This window comes from Gallus gallus, chromosome 15 (assembly GCF_016699485.2).
Source record: "Gallus gallus isolate bGalGal1 chromosome 15, bGalGal1.mat.broiler.GRCg7b, whole genome shotgun sequence".
Lineage (NCBI taxonomy): Eukaryota > Metazoa > Chordata > Aves > Galliformes > Phasianidae > Gallus > Gallus gallus.
The window spans coordinates 949,433-968,629 of NC_052546.1; the positions used below are offsets into that span (position 1 = coordinate 949,433).

At 49.0% G+C, this 19,197-nt stretch overlaps 2 protein-coding genes across 21 annotated transcripts in view; one reads left to right on the forward strand and one right to left on the reverse strand.

The window, feature by feature from the left end:
• Window positions 1-19,197, forward strand: part of TBX1 (T-box 1) — a 166,690-nt gene that overhangs the window by 142,602 nt on the left and 4,891 nt on the right. For 6 of the 8 annotated variants that reach the window (XM_046901204.1, XM_025155714.3, XM_040648295.2 and 3 more), the window contains 6 exons: window positions 542-643; window positions 1,579-1,750; window positions 1,915-2,070; window positions 2,859-2,926; window positions 3,069-3,169; window positions 3,538-6,873. In XM_046901204.1, the coding sequence (XP_046757160.1) occupies window positions 542-643; window positions 1,579-1,750; window positions 1,915-2,070; window positions 2,859-2,926; window positions 3,069-3,169; window positions 3,538-3,956 (1,018 nt within the window). In that variant the 3' untranslated portion in view covers window positions 3,957-6,873. Of the gene's footprint in view, window positions 1-541; window positions 644-1,578; window positions 1,751-1,914; window positions 2,071-2,858; window positions 2,927-3,068; window positions 3,170-3,537; window positions 6,874-19,197 lie in introns of those variants that run through there. The other 2 variants (XR_005840114.2, XM_025155717.3) reach the window with 1 other exon arrangement.
• The window catches only part of GNB1L (G protein subunit beta 1 like), a 42,317-nt gene continuing 36,828 nt past the window's right edge, over window positions 13,709-19,197 (reverse strand). For 10 of the 13 annotated variants that reach the window (XM_040647992.2, XM_046901120.1, XM_040647991.2 and 7 more), the window contains one exon: window positions 14,719-15,447. In XM_040647992.2, coding sequence (XP_040503926.1) covers window positions 15,181-15,447 — 267 coding nt within the window. In that variant the 3' untranslated portion in view covers window positions 14,719-15,180. 13 annotated transcript variants of the gene reach the window in all.

Consider the following 19,197-nt stretch of genomic DNA (forward strand, 5'->3'; position numbering starts at 1 on the left):
GGGATCCCGGTTATCCTCTCATCCCTGCCGGCCTGAGGGCTTCGTTCGCCCCTCTGGGCTGGAGACGCTCTCCCTTTGGCCCCAGGGGTCGCGCCGCTGTTGTAAGTGCTGCCGTAAAACTGCCCAGTTTTGGAGGGGCAGAAGCGGGAACTCATTTCCCTGGGGCCGCCCGCAGCGGGGCCCATACGTGCTGGCCCGGTCCCTGTCCAGGCTCGGCTCTACATCAGTTTCGAGTCAGTTCACTTGAAAACGTGGTGAAACAGCGGGAGAAAATTATTGTGTCCCCCCGTTGTAAAGTGGAGGTGGTGGTTCTCTTTGGCCCCTGAGCTTTTTAGAGTGTTCGACGCAACCGGAGCAGGCTTATTCCTCGAAATGCCGCCGGGGGACACGGCAGCCCCCACCCCGAATGCGAGCGGCACCCGGGGCGCCCGTGGGGCAGTCTGAGGGGAAGGGCCGGGGGCACCGCGGGGCTCCTGCACTCCGGGCCGACCCCTCGGGGCTTCTCGCGGCCCCGAGCTCAGCTTTCTCCTCTCTGTGGCAGGCGCATGTTCCCCACCTTCCAGGTGAAGATATTCGGCATGGACCCCATGGCTGACTACATGCTCCTCATGGATTTCGTCCCCGTAGACGACAAGCGCTACCGGCAAGTACCCCCCTCCTCCCCTCCCCTCTCCGTTATAACGAGTTCTGGGCCGGTAGCGGTGTTTCCCCCTCCTCGCTTTGTGCACAGCGCCCGGGCACGACCGGGGCGGAGGGCGCAGCTCCCCGCGTGCCCAGCCCGGAGCCCCCGCCTGCCGCTCCTCGTGCGCAGCGGGAAGCGCTCGGGTGCCCCGAGAAAACCCCCCGAGGCTCCCGCAGTGCCCGGGGCAGGCAGCGGCTGTCCGAGCCCCGGCCCTGCCCGCGTTTCCAGCGGCGGCACCGAAGGCCTCGCCGGGTGGCACGGGCAGCGGCGCGGCAGCCCCTGGAAAGCGCAGCAGTGAAAGGCGTGTTATGCGTTTGGCTTCAGCTCGGGCCGCCGGGCAGGCAGCGCACGGAGGGATCGCAGGGTCCGATATATAAATATTTGGACAGATATCCAAATTCTCAGGGCGTCCTAGAAATGTTTGCTTGTCAAGGGAAGTGGGATATATAACATCCAATTGAGTATATCTTTAAAAAGTAATGTTTCTGCTGAGCCCAATGGTGTCTAATTCCCCCTGTGCAAACACGGGCTGTAAAGTAAACACGTGGATAGAAGATTGGTTTCTCTGTTTTAAACGTTACTGTTGAATGCGGACTTTGAAAGAACGAAGCGGGGCCGCAGAGCTCTGCTCTCGCTGCTAAAGCCGCACACACGGTTCCGCTCGGAGCTCAGAGCGCTGCCGTCCACCCTTCTCCAGGAGCTGCAGCCGCCCCGTCCCACGCAGGCGGCCGCGCATCGCCCCGTCCCGCACGGCGCTGTCCCCCGCAGACCCCATCAGATACCGCTTCTCTCCCCCGCAGAGTGCGGCTCGGCAGGCCGGGGGCTGCGGGCGGGAGCCGGGGGGGGGCGCGGGGCTCGGAGCTGCGGCTGACCCCCCCCCCGCCCCCCGCCTCCAGGTACGCCTTCCACAGCTCCTCCTGGCTGGTGGCCGGCAAGGCCGACCCCGCCACGCCCGGCAGGGTGCACTACCACCCGGACTCCCCGGCCAAAGGGGCGCAGTGGATGAAGCAGATCGTCTCCTTCGATAAGCTCAAACTGACCAACAACCTGCTGGACGATAACGGCCATGTAAGCGCTCCGAGGGGAGGGAAGCAGCCCGGGACGTCTCCGCGCCGCGGGTCCCACCGCCCGCAGCGCCAGGGCCGGGCAGGCGGCGGGGCCGGGGCCGCGTTCGCCTCTCTGGAAGCTCCGTCTGGATCAGTTATTGTCTCCTTGCTCGTTTTATCATTCAGATCATTTTGAACTCCATGCACAGATACCAGCCGCGCTTTCACGTGGTCTACGTGGACCCCCGGAAAGACAGCGAGAAATACGCGGAGGAGAACTTCAAAACCTTCGTCTTCGAGGAGACGCGCTTCACGGCCGTGACCGCCTACCAGAACCACCGGGTGAGGCGGCGGGACCGGGCAGCGGGGGGCGGGAGGGAGCGGGGCCCCGGGCCCTCGTTGCCTGCGCGAACCGAGCCCCGGGACCGCGGTGCGAAGCGTCGCTCACGCTTTGTTTGGAGCAACGCGCGAGTTCCCGCCTCACGGTGCAGCCACACGCCTAAAGCCCACCCGGCCCGCCCCTCCCCGGGGCAGCAGCCCACGCAATCGCCCGGTCGCATCAGCGCAGGGCACGGAGCGGCGGTCCGAGCCGCGCGGGCAGCCGGGATCTCGCGGCGGAGCTGAGCTCCGCTGTCCCCGTGCCACCCGCCGGGCCGGGCTGCGCCTTTAAGGGCCGCCGAGCCCCTCCCGGCTGGCATTTGCCTGACGGCTCCGGACAGCTGCTCCTTCTCTCCTGCGTTCTATCAGTTTGACCTCTAAGGCTGGAACTGTCACTGAGGGGCTTAGAGTTTGTTTTTCAACCCATTCCGGAAACTCACAATCTCATTATCCGTGGATTTGCTTAAATATAGAGAATGTCCCGCCTTCGCCCCGGCGAATTAAATAAATACATAAGTATGATTTATCCAGCGATTTGTCTTAGCTGCTCCGCCGGTGACCCATATAACGTGGCATTTCTTTACAAGTGCACTGACGCTGCCGCCCCTCCCCGAGCCCCGAACCCACGTCGGGCAGCCCGGCCTGAGGGCCCTCGTGGAGGGGAGGCGCGCCGTGCTGGGCCCCCCGCGTCCTCTCTGTGCTCAGCACGGCCCACCCGTTATCCTCCAGCCACCTCCCGCTTCTCCCTGCAGATCACGCAGTTGAAGATCGCCAGCAACCCTTTCGCCAAGGGCTTCAGGGACTGTGACCCGGAGGACTGGTGAGGCCGCAGCGCGGAGCCCCGCTCCCATCCCGCTCTGTGTGCACGTGCCCTGAGCACGCAGCGCGCACGGCGCGGGGCAGCGCTGGGCGCCAGCCTGGCTGCATCTGCTCGACCCGCATCACTTCCCCTCTCCCTCCAGGCCCAGGAACCACCGGCCCGGGGCCCTCCCTCTCATGAGCGCTTTTGCCAGATCCCGGAACCCGGTGTCATCCCCTGCACACCAGAACGGGACGGAGAAAGGTGAGCGGCGCGTTGTGGGCGGGACGCACGGCTGCGCGTTAGGGAGCTCGGCGCTACCGCCCGTCGTCCGAAGCACCGCGGTCGCCCCTTTGGCCGGGCCCGCTCTCGGCTCCGACCCGCTCGCTGCCGCTGTGCTCCAGCAGCTCTGCCGCGCCCCGCAGCTCTCGGGCCCTCCGTGCCGCGCCCCATTCCCGCCCGCGTCCCGCACCGCCGGGCTCGGTCCCGCTCTCAGCCCCGCTCTCGGGGCGTGCGGCGTCCTGCCGGCCGGCTCGGCTCGGCGCGACGCGCGGCCCCGTCCCCAGCGCCCCGCCCCCCGCCGCGGTTCCCCCCGCCGCTCCTCGCCGCGCGCTGACGCGGTGCTCCCGCAGATGCCGCCGACGGCCGCCGGGACTACGAGCGGGAGGCGGCGGGCGGCGCGGCGCTGCAGGCCGAGGCGGCGCACCAGCAGCTCATGTCGCGCGTGCTCAGCCCCGCGCTGCCGGGCGGTGCCGGCGGCCTCGTGCCCCTGAGCGGCGGCGGCCGGCCCAGCCCTCCGCACCACGAACTGCGCCTGGAGCCCGCCGCCTCGGAGCCGCTGCACCACCACCCCTACAAGTACCCTCCGGCCGCCGCCTACGACCACTACCTGGGGGCGAAGAGCCGGCCCGCGCCCTACCCGCTCCCCGGCATCCGCGGGCACGGCTACCACCACCACCACCACCATCACCACCACCACCACGTGAACGCGGCCGCCAACGTGTACTCCCCGCCCGCCCCGCCCGCCAACTACGACTACGGGCCGCGATAACGCGCCTCGGCGCGAGGGACCGCCGCGTGCTGCGACCGTTAACCGTCCTCCCCCCCCGCGCCTTCCCGCCATTCCCTCTCCCGCCTCGCGAGCGAGCCGATTGGTCAGCTCGATCCGATCGACGTCCGGACCGGCCAATCCCGCGCCGCCGGGCTGTGAGGGAGGCGGCGGGCCGCGAGCTGCTCCGCAGCTGCACTTTGCTAAACGAAGCCATGTGCCGTCACCTCCCTTCTCCCGGTCCCCGCGCCTCGGTTCTGGCCTACGTCCAACGTGCGGACCGCGGGGCCCCGGGAAGAGGGCAGGAGGACGGGGAGCGGTGAGTGAGGAGCGGGCACCGAGCCCCGGACAGCGGCTGGGGGCAGGGAGCGGCGCCGTCTGCTCCGGGGTTCGCAGCAGCAGTAGAGGAGGAAGGGGCGGGGGGTCCGTGGCCCTGCGGAGCTCGGCTCAGCGGCTGGCTGGAGTGGGGGGGAGGGGAAGGAGGGCCGAGGAACAGCGGTAAGGCCGGGGACGGCGGTAAGGCCGGGGGGAGCGGCGGTGAGGGCGGTGAGGCGGCGCGGTGTCGGCGCTCTGTGGGGCGGTTCGGGCACAGCTGCGTTTTCCGGAGCTCTGATGAAGCGCCGCAGCCCGGAGCACCGCCACGTGCAGCTCCTCGTTATCACAGAAATCGGGACTAAGATTTAAAAATCAGGGTGGGGATGGAGGGAACGAACGTCTTCAGAGGTCAGGCTGTGCGTTCGCAGCCATTGCGTGTGAGCTGTGCTCCTGCATCTTTTCCTGCGCTCCTGGTGCTGTGTCCCGTCCCCCCCCCCCCCCCCCCATGCCTCTTAGGGGTGCGTCCCCAGAATGCCCCTCTCTCCTCTTCTCTGTGGCTGCCCCAAGCTGCAGTAGTCCCAAAGCACCTATCTGCACCTCCCTGTTTGCTGCAGCTTCCCTCTTAAAGCTGGTAAGTACTTCTGGTTTTTTGTCCTTAAACTTCTCCTCCGGTCTTTCCTTAATTGCTGAGGAGATGAGCCTGTCTGTCACACTTATCCAGCCATGTGTTTTGAGTAGCTGGCTTGTGTTCTTTGTCAGAAGGTCGCTGACTGTCAATTCTTTTATGTTCAGAGAAGGTATTGAGCAGCTCTGCGTGTTGGTATACAGTATTATAAATGCGTTCCTGATTCTTCCACTATGAAAAGAAGAGGGGTCATTGTTATTTTTTCTTTTTTTTTTTGGAGTCCTCTGTTCATGTTTGTGCATTTTCACTTCAAACTGCAACTGTTTACTGGTGACTTCTAGAGTATAACCCTTGTGTTGTGCAGGTGGCAGCGTTAGCAGCAATGCTCATTCTGTCTCTGGCAGCTGGCATTGGGCTCACAAAGTGTTTTGGAAGGGTGTGAGAAGGGGTGCAGGCTAATGGGGACATGTCATGTATTTTTTTTTTTGTTATAAAAATATATCTGGATCCATGAAAAAGAGTTGTGCAAGAAATATGTATTTTTTGACATTTGCAGTGAATTGTGAGATTCTTAGTGTCTGACAAAACCATAACTAATGTTCTCAGAAAGGTTGATGTAAAATAGCTTTGTGCTTAGGTCTCTGATGTGCTCTGTTGCTTTGCTGCTGTTACTTCACAGTTCTCAGTTATGAATTGTTATCTGTAAATGGATTAGTGCCAAAGCTTTGGTCAAACCTTTAATGAAGTTATATTTATTATTTCTTTCAAAGGGTATACAAACATTTTTTTCTTGATAGTTGCAACATAAGGGAAAAGTGAAGATAACCAAAGAATCGTATCTGCAAACAGTGTAGATAATTGTAGATATTTGTAGATATATGTAGATAATCATGTTACGTTTAAATTGAAAAGACATTAGACAATGGCATTTATAAATGTTTTTCCTCTTCTTTCCCTTTCTTTCTTTTCTTTGTTTGGTTACTTCTGTGTGTCCATCAGTTTGTCTGCTCTGAAGTTGAAGCCTCCCCTGCAAGAGGAGGCCGTTAAGTAAGGAGGGGTGCTCAACTGGAGCTCCAGGAGTTGTTTACCCTGAGCAAACAGTGGGTCTTCATAGGTGGTTGCCCCCTCCCTTTTGTCTCCCTGGTTGCTGGTGGTCTCCCATTATGCAGCAGCTTGCAGGGTTGGGGTCTTACGTTGAAATGGATACGGTGCACTTCTATTTATGTTTGTTAGCACCTGTTTTCTTTAAACATACAGAGAGTGCAGCAGGAGGTGCCTCTGGCTCCTACTGCAGACTGGCCACACGCTTTTTCAAATCCGTTCTGCTTCCCAAGCGCTGAGAGGACTGAATGACCCGACATCAGGAATACATACTTTGTGCTCTTGCAGAGAGTGACAGGTCCTCTCGAGGTCCTTGCCCTGCCTGTAGGAAGCACAATGTATCTCTTTTAGAAGAAAACACAGAACTTCCACCTAGGACTGTGGGCACTGGGCCCCGAGGGTCACTAGGCTGTCCTCTGTGCTGTCTTGCAGGAGCGGAGAGTCCTGCTCAGGAATGGGAAGAACATGACACTGTGTCAGGCCTATCATTTTAAGTGTTAAAATGGTGTTTCCGTTCTTTCATTGTTGGCTTTTGAGCTATCAATTTGCAAGGTGCTTTCCTATGTTAGTATTAGGCTTGCTAGCAGTCCATTTTGCATCATGTTTTAGCCCTTAAAGCATGTTGCCTGAGGGCTTTCACCAGCATTTCCTCCTTGTGAGATGTCCACACCTTGCTGGATGAGAATTCCAGATATGAGAAATACAACCAATTATTTTTCTGTTGTAACAGAAAATTCACTTACAACGAGCAAACATGAAGTTTGGAACGCTGTACTTGGAGCAGTGGAAACCTTTTGGAAACAACAGAAAGCTGTAATGCTTTAATTTCATGTTACCTGTCAGCCAGTTGGTCGAGATATAAATAAGGCATGGCTTGTGCATGATGCGTGTGTTTCAGTTTCATTTGAAAAATGACTTTTGTATGATTTGATTACATGTATGTTTAAACTTCACTCAGTACCTGCTGTCACTGAGACCTGTGGCACATACCTGAAAGAAACCTGCAGCATTTCCAGACAATACTTCCACTTACAGTTGCCTCAAGTCGCACATAATGCTGTGTATTTAAAAGCTGCTGGTAAAACAGGCCTGAGCACCGGGGGTACAAGCATCCTTTGTCTCTCCCAAAGAGCACTAGAGAATAAATTAGCCATGTGGCTCCATTTTCCAGAGGTACAGGCTGAATGTGCTGGTTGCTCCCAAGGTCTGAAGAACACATCGCTTGCTCCAGTGGGTAAATAGAGGATTAGGCACTCACAGGTGAAACAAGGGAGGTCTTTGCTTGATCAGTTACTCAACACAGGAGATAGTCCAGGCTTCTGGGAACTTGTTTTGCTGTTTTTCCTTGCTGGAGGATCTAACTAAATTCAGTGTAGGGATAGGAGCATGGGTAGTAACTGTACTTTGTGTTCATGAATGCTGTTTACACACTTGGATTTTTTTTTTCTTCTTGTGGACAGCCTGATGAGAATCTGGGTGGAACTGGAGGGGGTCACCAGGAGGCACCCCTCAGCACAGCTGGGCTCTCGGTCATCTCAAGTTGCCCACGTGCACAGGGTGCATTGGTGTCCTTTGTGTGCAGAATGACCCGAGGACTGCCGTAAGAGTAGAAGTGGTATTGCAGCTGCTGGGCTGGGCAGGATACAGTTGCATTTGCTGTGGTCACTGCTTGCTCTGTACAGCTGCTGAGCCCTGTTGTCCTTTTCTCAGCCTGTTCTGGTGGCTGTGATCCTCCTCTGTGGTCACAAAGAGCAAATATTCACCTGCAAAATTGGCCTTGTGTGCAGTAGGATTCTGGTGGGAGTGGGTTTTGTGCCCATAGCTAGCAGGTAAACGTTTCTGGGCTGCTGCTGTGACATTCCCCACAAAGCTCCTCTGTGACAGGTTCCCTCTGCTCTGCAGCTCCTCTGCACTCAGGGCAGGTGTCCTGGAGGACAGGGAGGGGTTTCCCGATGTCCTCCTGCACGAATGCCGGGGGGGCGGTTGTGGTGCACGGCCGGGCTGTCCCGTGTGCTGCTGCAGCGTGGGGGCATCCCTGCAGCGCTGCTGGGCCGCTGGCTGTGCCCGAAGAGCAAGCTCCCTCCAGAGGGAAGAGCTGCACATCGCACCGAGCAGATTAACGCCTGGAGAACGAGCCCTTAAGAAAACTTATGCGCGAACTTGCAAATACGCAATCTGAGAGAAAAAAAAACAGATGTGAGCTTTAAAGCACATGGCCACAAATAAGGAAGTGTAGTAACCTGTGGGTTAGTGTCTGAGGATAATCAGCCAGCAATAACTCAGCTGTTGCTGTAAGCCTCTGCTATGAGACATGCAGCCAAAATAGCATGTATTCTAGTGGGTATGCAATGCTTTTTTAAACATAGGTTTTTTTTTCCTGTTAATTATTCTAATTCCCCTGATTAGTAAGATATTTGATTTACAAGAATAAATTAATTTCACCTGACCCCAGGTGAAAGCAACCATGTCCAAAGACTGCTGTGAATGGCCGTTAGCAGAAATGCACCATGTGCTCCTGTCACGTGCTCTCGATGGAAGCGCAGACACCCACTGTGAGAATCTCAGTGGTGTACCTGAGGTTTGCTGATCTCCACACACAGTATTTCAGCCGTCTTCTTTTGCCCAGTGTGTTGTACACGTGATCGAGGTGAAAAGCAGGAGCTGGTTTTGAAGGTATGCGTTCATTTTGAAAGATATGGATGTGCCCCACCTGTACTGGGTGTGTAAAATGCTGCTTTTCAGAGGTCCATCTCCTGCCAGGAAATGCATGTAAAGTAGTGCATGCGTTGCATCTGCTATAGAAAAATGCATGGAAGTGACCTATTGTGAATTGACCAAAGATAGTATAGTTTTATAAATTGGCCACATATGTCTGTGTAATATATTTATTATATCACATTTCATAGCATTTCTGTTTTATGAAATTCAGCCTTGAATATGTCACATATGTTTTGCATATATGTGCAATAGTCGGCCAAGTATATCCAAGTAAAGTATGATAAATGTGTTCTTTCCATATGGGAAATTAAATGTTTTTCCAGATTAAAAAAAAAAAAACTATGAAGAGCAGCCTATACAAAATAATTACAATAAATCACTCACTTTTATTCAGGTTAAAATTTAATTTAGAGCTAGTAACAAAGTGATAAAGAACAAAAGCCACAGAAGTCACATCTAGGACCCAATTCCATGAGGATACAGAGCATTGTAATGGTAAAGAGAACGTATGCATTCTTAAGGCTGCATTCTTAAGGCTGCTTAATCTGTAAAATCACAGAAACGTGATACCAAGGCTTGGGAAGTGTGTGCATGAGATGCCAGAGTTGGAGAGCAGGTCTTGCTCAGCGTTTCAAGATCCTCCCTATGTTCCCTGTTCTGGACATAATAAGGATCTATCATCCCCACAGCTGGCAGGAGAGAGATTGTGGCTGTATGGGAAGTGCCACAGGATTTGTTTGGTGTTTTATGTTCTAATTTATGCACTCTGAATAAAAACTGAGAAGAAATAGCATTCCAGCTGTAATCTCAGTTGGATGTACCATCTTTGTAGATCAGAATTTCTAATTGAAGTAGGCAATTGTCAGAGTAAGTATTTGCACTGCCGCGTCTCTCTGCTCTTCCGTAAGGAGTTGGTACAGCTCTGGGCTGGTGCTGCTGCAGAGCTTAGCCCTCCTGCTATTGCCAGTGGTGTGCTAAGTAGAGCACTAAGTCGAGTGCTTTTCTGGGTGAGCACAGGCTCGTTTGCAGGTGCACGTGGTTGTTTACAGGATTTCCTAATGGTCCAATCCCTTTAAACAAGGATGGTGGGGCAGCAACAGCAAGCTGGCGTAAAAGTTCTAAAAGATAGGCCTGTCACTTCACCTCCTGCTCAGTCCAAGTACTCTTCTCCTGTGCTGTCCTTGTCCCATAGGTTGTCTGGCACCTTGCTGGGGTGCCTGGCTTCAAGGGTCTTTGTTCTTTGGAGAACCAAACTTTTGTAAGGGCAGGCTGCTGCTTCCATTTGAATTTCGTGTCCTCTCCCCCTTTCTCTTCCTCTTACGATACTGAACTGCAAATCAAATTTCTTTGTGGTAAGTCAGAAAAAGGCAGTATACACTAATGTTGATAGAGCATACAGATATATTTAATTAATTAGATGAGCAAAATGTTCAAAACTGAGAGATTATGTTGCCGTGGTCCTGACTATGTGGTTCAGTGATACATTACAGTGTCAATGTTTTTGTGATGGATTATATTGAAGGAAAATAAACCAATTGATAGCTAGAACTTAAAATTTACCTCTTCAGACACGAGCACAATGTGTACCGGGGATGTGCTGACACTATTTTGGGAATAAGAAATCTTAATAGGCTGAGTAAATGAAGCTGATATCCTTTAAAAGTGAATAGAGGAGATGTCTCCACCCAACCAAAGCTGTTTATGCGTGTTGTTTGGTAAGGGGTGCTGGTAATAAAGCCAGACATGACAACAGTTGCGCGCCTAACCAAGGTAGAGTCAGCATGGGGGTATGTGGTGTGGTCAGGGGACAAAGAATTTGGCTACTTGCTCTGTGCTTAATGTGGTGGTGTTGGCAAGTCTTACGACAAGTGTGCTTCAGGTCTTGAAAACGTTACATTTCTGTCTGCTGCATGGGATAGGGCAGCACGTGTTTTGTTGTGTTTAATTTCATACTGTGAGATCCTCAAACAAACTGCCAGAAACCACTGCAGTCTTAATTCTTGTTAGTTTTCTTCACATTATAAAATAAACCTCCAGTGCATAGATTAAATGGAGCCAGGCCTACTTGTAATATTACTCTAGCGTGGGGATGCAGGCTGGAATTTCAGACTACTACAAAGAAAAAACTGTTTCTTTTTCCTTATTCGTGCCATCTTTTTTTTTTTTTTTTTTTTGGTAGCACACACACAGAATGATTATGCGTAAGTACCAAACCTTCTGTCTCAGCACTGCTTTAACATGGTCTATCGTTAATCCAGGTAGTCATGGGCCACGTTTTATGTAATCATCCACACTTTCACACCACAGACACACAGCCAGAAAGGGAAACACATTGATTTAGTGCTCAGTAATCCTCGTTTAATCCCTAGTCCTTTGGTTTGCATCATTACTGTGTCTCCTGCAGTAGTCAGCATTCGATCTTCATTCTTGGCAGACTGAATTAAAGGAAAGATTTATTAATTTGTAAGAAGTTGGCTTTGTAGGTGCATCTTAAATAAGCTAAAAACCAAAGCAGTTCAGAAACTGGTATTGTCTTTACTATAAAAATCTGCTCCCTAAAATAGAATCCAAGTTGAGCTGTACAGAGTAAATTCATGGTTTACTCACACAATGCATTGTACAGGGCTGAATTTAACACTGTCTTGTTGCAGGCTCTCAGCCTGCTTCCTTTTCCACTCATTTTTAGAAATACAGTTAATCTTCTCTTCCCTTTCTCATCTACACCTAAGAACAGCAATGCTTTATGGCCCATGTACTGATAAGAGAAAGGGGTTGGAACTAATGGATTAATTTGCAGAAAATATTGGGGGGGTCAGAGATCACCATTCATTCCAGTGGTGATAAATATTCCATGTAATTGCTGAACAAATGTTAGTGTTTGGGATTTATTTCTATTAGTTTATGAATGCTGGTTGCTTTCTTCCCTCTCGTAGTGCAAAGACAGTGTTTCTCAGGAGGAAGCGGTTTGTAGTAATTTAGCTGTCATCACCTTCTCTCCTGAATCCTTCAGGCCAGGTACAGGCTAGTCCTATTCCTTTCTGGACAGTGGTATTCCAGAGCTAATTCCAGCATCTGAAGGTGGCTCTTTACTCACAACCCTCCTACTAGCAAGTCAGCTGAAATGTCGACAGATGACCGGTAAGAAGCTTTAGCAGTATTTCCCCCCTCCCCTCTGAAAATGCTGTACTTTTCTAGATGCTATCAGGTAACTGCATTTTACAGTCTACATAAACATAGACTGTCCTTCTTGCTGGAAGTTATTCAGCTTTGGGAAAGTGCAGGTCTGCTCCTTAAGCAAATTAAACTTCTAGAAAACTGTAATTCAAGTTGAAACTATGGCATTTAGGCTCAGCTCTAAATCAAAGTAGTGTAGTCTGGTTGTTCATTTCAAGGAAACTGTCATGTGAAAAAAAATAAAATTCCCTTTACTGTTTAAAAAAATTAAGTGATCTACAGCAGTGAAGTGTCACATGGATAGTGCTTGGGTAAGGCAAAAGGAACTGAGCGTAGGGTGGATCTGTTCTTGCAAGTGGATCTGCATGTGTCCTTCCTCTGGAAGCTGATGAAACCGTTCACTTCTTCTGTCTGCTGGTAAGAATACACATGCAGCTTGTGCTTTTATTTTCAATTTGTATTTGCATGACTGAGTTTAACTTTGTCTGTCTAGTCAGATAAATATAAATATGTAACCCCTAGCAAAAGGCAGTTATTTTGATGCAGTGGCACATAGTGTATGTTCCAAAAGACCTATTAGTAAATTTTTGTGTCCCTTGTGAATCTGCATAGTTAATTCAGATAGCACTTCTAATTCACGCATATGTCTGTTCTTCTGGGGTGGGTGGGTGCTGCCTCTGCCAGTATTTGGATCAAGTTACTTACTGCTGTGGCTTCATTAAAATCACACTTTGCATACTGCTTTGAGACCTGGGTCTAGAGCACATGAGGTGCGGTGCTCCTTTGGGGTGGCTTTGCCAGCAGAAGCTGGGCTGTGTCAGTGCCACGGGGCCTCACACTGGTGCAAGAGGTGCTCGTAGCTGGCCTTAGGAACAAGGGGTGTGTCTGGGGCATGGAGGTGCCCTGAAATGATGGGGAGGTTTGCATCTTAACACCTACTTGTCTTGAAAATGGTTTCCTGCTACCTCAAGTACTCCGGTGGCAGAACTGCCTTGTCAAAAGGATGATAGGATAGAGTGATTTTCTTCTCTACAGGGAGCAGGTTTGGCCATTCTCATTTCCTGCAGCCATCAGTTCAAGTGTATTTTATCCAAATGCCTTTTGAACACCCATGCTGGACTTCAGCATGGAGCAATCCAGTGCCTGTTGTGCCAGGCATCCCACAGCAGCGCTCTGGCCTTGATCAAGCACCATGCAAAATGACTGTAGCAGCTCTTCCTCTACCTTGGGCAGCAGAGGGCATGAAGAGGTGGGTGTGCAGTGCTGATTTTCTGACATAGGACACCTGGAGTTTGTGCATGAGAAGATGCAGAGCTGTCTTGTCACATTCCAGGACAGTGCCCAGCCACCATCCTGACAGCAGTTCCAGGGCATAGACCTTCATCTCTCTCATGAATCTTGCTGATTTAAAAAAAAAAAAAAAAAGTGCTGTGATTCTACAGCACAGGGCAGATGGAGACTTGGCTTTTACTGCTTATTACATATTTAAGTGATTGATTTAGAATCTTAAGTAGAGACTAAAACCCAAGTGCTTACACCTGGGCTATGTCCTTTTAAAAACTGACTGTGAAATTGTTCTCACAGCAGTACTCCTTTGAGTTGTGCTTACAGAGTACACGTGAAAAAGAGATAGCAGTCTCAAGGAAGTTCTTCTAGCAACAGGTCTGTGCTGAAGGACCCTGTCCTCCTGGCCTGGAGACTCTTGTATGGCTCAGGCAACTCCTCCTTGGTGTGGGAGGTGGATGATGTGTGGAGATAGAGCCGTTATCATCTACGCAACCCTGTCCGATAGATGTAATGAACACCAGCACCACCCTTTGACTCAGAATCATTCAAAATTAGGATTTACCTTTTTATTGCAGTGTGATCATCTGTGCAGCTGCCTAATAGTAAAGGAACATTCAAATAAATGAATTACTATAAGTGCTGTCACACTCCAAAATGTCCAAGACCCAATTTTCTTTAGAAAAGCTGGTAGAACAGCATGCTGTTTCTGTGATAGAAAGAACATCAGGCTTTTATTTTGGGAATCTTTTGATGTTGCTGTTCACTACAGTTCTTGTGATATTTTCTCTGCTGTCAACCTTGTAACAAGGCAGAAAAACATTTACAGTAAAATACCAATAGTGCAAAAACACTTCTATTTGTAAAGCTGTTTTCATACTCCTGAGGACACATGCTTTTTAAAATTATGTCTTCAACAACTTGCCATCAGCTAAGTGCTTCAGTGGGACGGCTGTGGCTGCAGTTGTGTGACTTCAAACGGACCAGACATAGGACAGTCTGTTCACGGATATCTTCTTGTAGTCAAAGAATGCTAATGCTTCACCATTCAAAAAACTCTCCTTCGTGAAAGAATTTCAGCTTCTGTGACCATAGAGATGACAAGTTAATGGATCCATTTGCACTGTGTGGGTAAGGATTTATCCATGAAATTCCCCTAAATGTTAATGTGAGTTGTGTAGCTGAATCCCAGACTTGCCATGCTGAAACTTACCCTAACTCTCCAAGGAGAAGGCGCTAATTGGATTGCTGAGTTTAAATCCTTCAGCTAGTCAGTCCATGGAAAGGATTTAGCACTGGCTCTGTAAAGGGCTTTACATAGCTTTGCAGTGCAGTGCAGGGGAAGGTTATTTTTCCCCTTTTCTTCTTGTGATTAATTGTGAGACTTGAGGTGACAGGAGACATAATGAAATTCATAAATGCCAAAGGCCGTCCCTAGTCACATTCCTGGCTGTTGGTTTAAGTTAGAAGCTGACAGAAGTGTGAACAAATCAAGGCTGCTCTGATAGCCTTTCACTTACAGGGAAGAAAAAGTAACTGACAATGAAAAACCACTGGAGGTGGTTTAATGAGTATATGTTCTCACAGAAGAGTGATATTTTACACTGATACAGATTCTTAGATACACGAGTGACTTACGAACAGAGATGTTCTGCCCCCACAGAAGTCTGAGAGATTCCAGTTCTTTTTGCAGAAATTGGCCCAAGTTATTTTAGCAATATGCCAAAGAAAAGCTGTTGCAAAACCTGTAGCAGAACTCAAGGTGTCCTCTGTCTTTGTCCATGACTGGCCTTGCTCCACTTGTTATAAATTTTAGAAGTCAACTCCCCTCCCTGGGAGACAGAACTTTCCACATGAACAAGCAGCATAAAAAATTTAATCTAGCAATTTCCAGGGACTCACCTCGCCTGGAAAAACATTCTACTACTTCACCACATCCAGGTTTGAATTACAGTGTAAGGAGTTGCTTCATCGATCCTACTTTCCCAGTGCAAGACAGTGCAGAACGTGTCACGTCTGAGTATATATCGACCAGATACTGATGCGGTGATCTTTTGCACCAGCTGCCAGCAGTCTGTCACTGGGGCTTTTGTGGTCTGAGAAGGACACAGAATGGACAGTCGCGGTGTGGTAGTCAAGCACTGCTAAGGGCTTCAGTTTTTTCCAGCCAAAGATCCTGATGCGATGATCCCACCCTGCTGTTGCTAAAATCTTCTTGTCTGGGCGGATGGTGATATCAGATATGCCAGCATTGACAAGTCTGTGTGTTTTCTGAACCTGTGTGAGAAAGTTATAGATGAGTTCTAATTGCTTAAAACAAGCAGAAGAAAATAGAACCCTCTGGGATTTTAGAAGGTAGAGTATCCACCTGTATACACGCTGGCATCACACAGATGCTTTTCACCACATGGCAGATAATGCATTAGGGAGAATAATTAACTTAACTTGACCTTAACTATCTCCATCACCATTCCCTGTATGTTCCTTGTATGTTTTTAATTTGTATTGCATGTAAAGCTGTTTATGTTTGGTCACAAGTGAAGCTCTGGCTCAAGGGTCTGAGACTGAGAATCAGACTGCGCAGCTTTGCCCTTCCAGCTATTCTTGCATGAGTGGCAATGTCCAGAGCTCTGGCCAAATATCTTCCCCACTCCTGCAATATTCCCATGCTGAGATTCTGAACTGTCGTTTAATCTACCCACTACTTATTTCTACTACTGTAACCCCTCACAAAAGCCCCAGTAAGTTGTGGCAGTATTTACCAGATTCTTGAGAAAGGAATGCTTCCAGGAATTACGTTACAGTGTCAGGAAATCTGCAGTTCTGGTGCCTCTTCCCAAGGGACTTATTTACAGCAAATTCCAAGAAAGGAATTACGAACAAGTTATTGATTTCTACCTTGGAAGTCTTTTGTTTCTGCTTGCAGACTATTGCAGCACAAGTTTCCGAGGGAGCACAATTAAATTGGAAGGTATTAAGCTTCATTCTTGGCGCACTGGGCACAGCTCTTGAAAAGAAAAGTTTGCTTCACTGTCACAAACTTCCTCTGAAACACCAGAAAAACCCCACGTAATACAATTTTGCTGTTCTCACCTCAGATAACTTACATTAGTCAGCAGTCTGTCCCTGAAACACAGGCAGCATATGTTGAAATAGCCTAGCTTTGTCACAATGGGGAAGACACCTTTTAAGTAAGTGTATGCTGATCCTGACGTGCAGTTATTTGTAAGCACAACTAGAGATTACATTTAGAAATGACACATTCATGCTACTGTCTTCCCAAGACTAAATGTGTAACTAACCATCTTGCAGCACAACTTCTTAATATAATGCAATGCATGTTATCTACTGTTCTCATGAAAAGGGACTGAAAAGCACATTTTTGTCTGAGTAACTTCCCTTCATGATGAGCATTCCATGACATTACAGGACTGTAGTACAGGATTACAGGGCATATATTAATTTCAGGTTGTCTTAACTATAATATTGAACTCAGAAAACAGAAACTCCAGACACACTCGTCAGAGTTGCTTTCAGATGCAACTGAACACATAATGGCATTTTTCAGGAACAAAGCTATAAGCAGTTACTTCTCGACAACTCTCAACTGCCTGGCTCAAACCAAGACACGCACATTCACTGAGAAAAAGGCCAAATGAAATCTAACACACTTCTTGCCTTCTCCATAGAGTCCTCCTTCTAAACAAGACTAGACAAATGAGACTTCAACCAATTCAAAATAGGGGACAGCAAGTTTTGCTAGGCCTGTTCAGTACTAGGAGGCTGTATGTGGGCCTTCTTGCAGTGCTGCTACTGCAAAACTTGTGCTTTTTGCTCATAGGTACTTCCAAACTCCCCAGGTGCAGTAATATCTCATAGCTTCAGTGGGATTTTTGTTGGCATATGACTGGAAGGGGAGGAGCTGTTACATCACCAGCTTGGCAGCTGGAAGTCAGATGGGTCTTACTCTCTGTAACTGAGATTATTAGCTAATGGCTATAGCCAGTCCTGGGTGTGGTGCTTCCCATCATTACTGTCAATTATGTAGGTAAGATCCATACAGCAAAATCAGGACGACTGGGTGAAATTGCATGTCAGCAGCACGCTACGACTTGAAAATGAAGCCTATAATGGAGATGCCTTTTGGCTATGGAACATGAGGGAACAGTGGGCATTTGTGCATGATTTGCAAATACAGGAGGTGAGAGAGGAAAAACAAAGAACAACTTGCTCAAGGTTTTTGCAGCCAGGTGAAATCCTGTTGCCAGGATTTGGCCATCCCGTCAGTAACAAGCGAATACTGTAGCCAAATACATACCAACATTGTTTCCTAATCAGAAAGCTAACTTAGAATTGAGCAAACAAAGGCACAAACAGGTGAGTTACTTCCAGCCAGCCATCACCAAGGACACTTCTATCTACTAGCAGATGCGTGAAGAAATTTCGACAAGCTGAGACCAACAGATATCCACCTCTTCTCTCCAACACATGCCATCTCCAATTTTTCTTCTTAAAATCAGCCTCTCCTACGCCCAAATTATGTTTTTAAGCCCTGTTTTTAAAAAAGTAGCTGATACAGCAGCAACTTCAGCTTTAGCATTTGGGGGAAAAACCTCAGTAACCCAACCAACGGAACTTGCATGCTTACCTTCATTTACAGCTTTTATAGAATTTTCTTTCTTGTCACATAAAGAGTAGAGTGCTTCTTTGATGACTGGATTTTAGTTCTGCTTCGTTTATTCACCTGTAGAAGCTGTTTACTTCCTACTTTCTATCACAAATGTGATCACTTAATTATACTATCTCAGCCAGATCAGAAGGCTCATAACCAATCCAGTCATTTGCTGACAGAGATGATTTCAGCAATTTTCTTGTAGAAGACAATGCACCACTTTCCCCATAGCGATAAACGATGAAGTACCTTCATCATCTATTCACTGACACACTGGAACATTGCCACTTAAAACAGAGCTGAAGTACCATCATTGCACCATTATTTCTCCAACAGCAGATAGCTGTGCACCACGTTTACTTATTAAAACCTTTTAGAATAAAAATAATGTGCCACTGAGTGGCTTTCCACCATCTACCATTACCTCAGGTAACTGGAATGCCAAAAAAGAAAAGTCCCCATCTGGTTTTTATTATCAATGTAATAGTAGAGAAAAAAACCCCACAATCTATGTCCTTGACAGTCTATAGTGCTCACAGGAAAGATGCATTTTATTAGGGAATTCACACCGTGCATGAAGCACCAAAACATTACTTATGGGTTCTAACATTGGGCATTTCCATTTCTTCTGAGACAAATGGCCATCTCAGTGTGATGCACTGAAGGTGTCACCGACAGTGTGTCTCCTGGGAGCGTGAGCACTCTGAGGACAACAACAAGTTGTTCACCTGAAATATTCCAGTTATTTTTCCACGAGTTCTACCCTGCATCACAATTAACTAGTAAGTGTAATGTGCCACGAAGAGCAGGATTTTCTTTGAATGCCATGCTATAAATTAATAAGAAGGAATGACCTCCTTTTCAACAGCAAGTATTTGAATCTTAAAGAAACTTGTATGGTGACGGATTTCTAGAAAACTAGTCTCAATATCAAGTTTCTTATGGAAACTTACCTGCTCATTTTCCTTCAGCTTCCTGGAGCAATGGACTCCAGGTGTGGGTTGCTGGGGCACATGTGACAACACCGAACTATGACAATGATGCGCCAGACTTGTTAAATAAACTCTTCTTTAATCACATTCACTAGCTACTTCATTGCTTCTTATTCAGAATCTAGAGTGCCTCTCTCTTATTTCATGGCTAACTGCATATTAAAGTTGGCTTTCTCCTCCACACTTGGTGAGCTCTGTGTCCTGCAAACTTCATCCCAGTTGGGTGTATTTCTAAAGCATGTACTGGAATCCTAGTGCCATGCTGATCCATAAGTGCCAGTTCTGTGGTAGTCAGATCATTGCTCTTGACTGTGTCCCCAAGTGACGTCACTGTCAAATGCCCAGGGAATTGCTTTTCTTCTT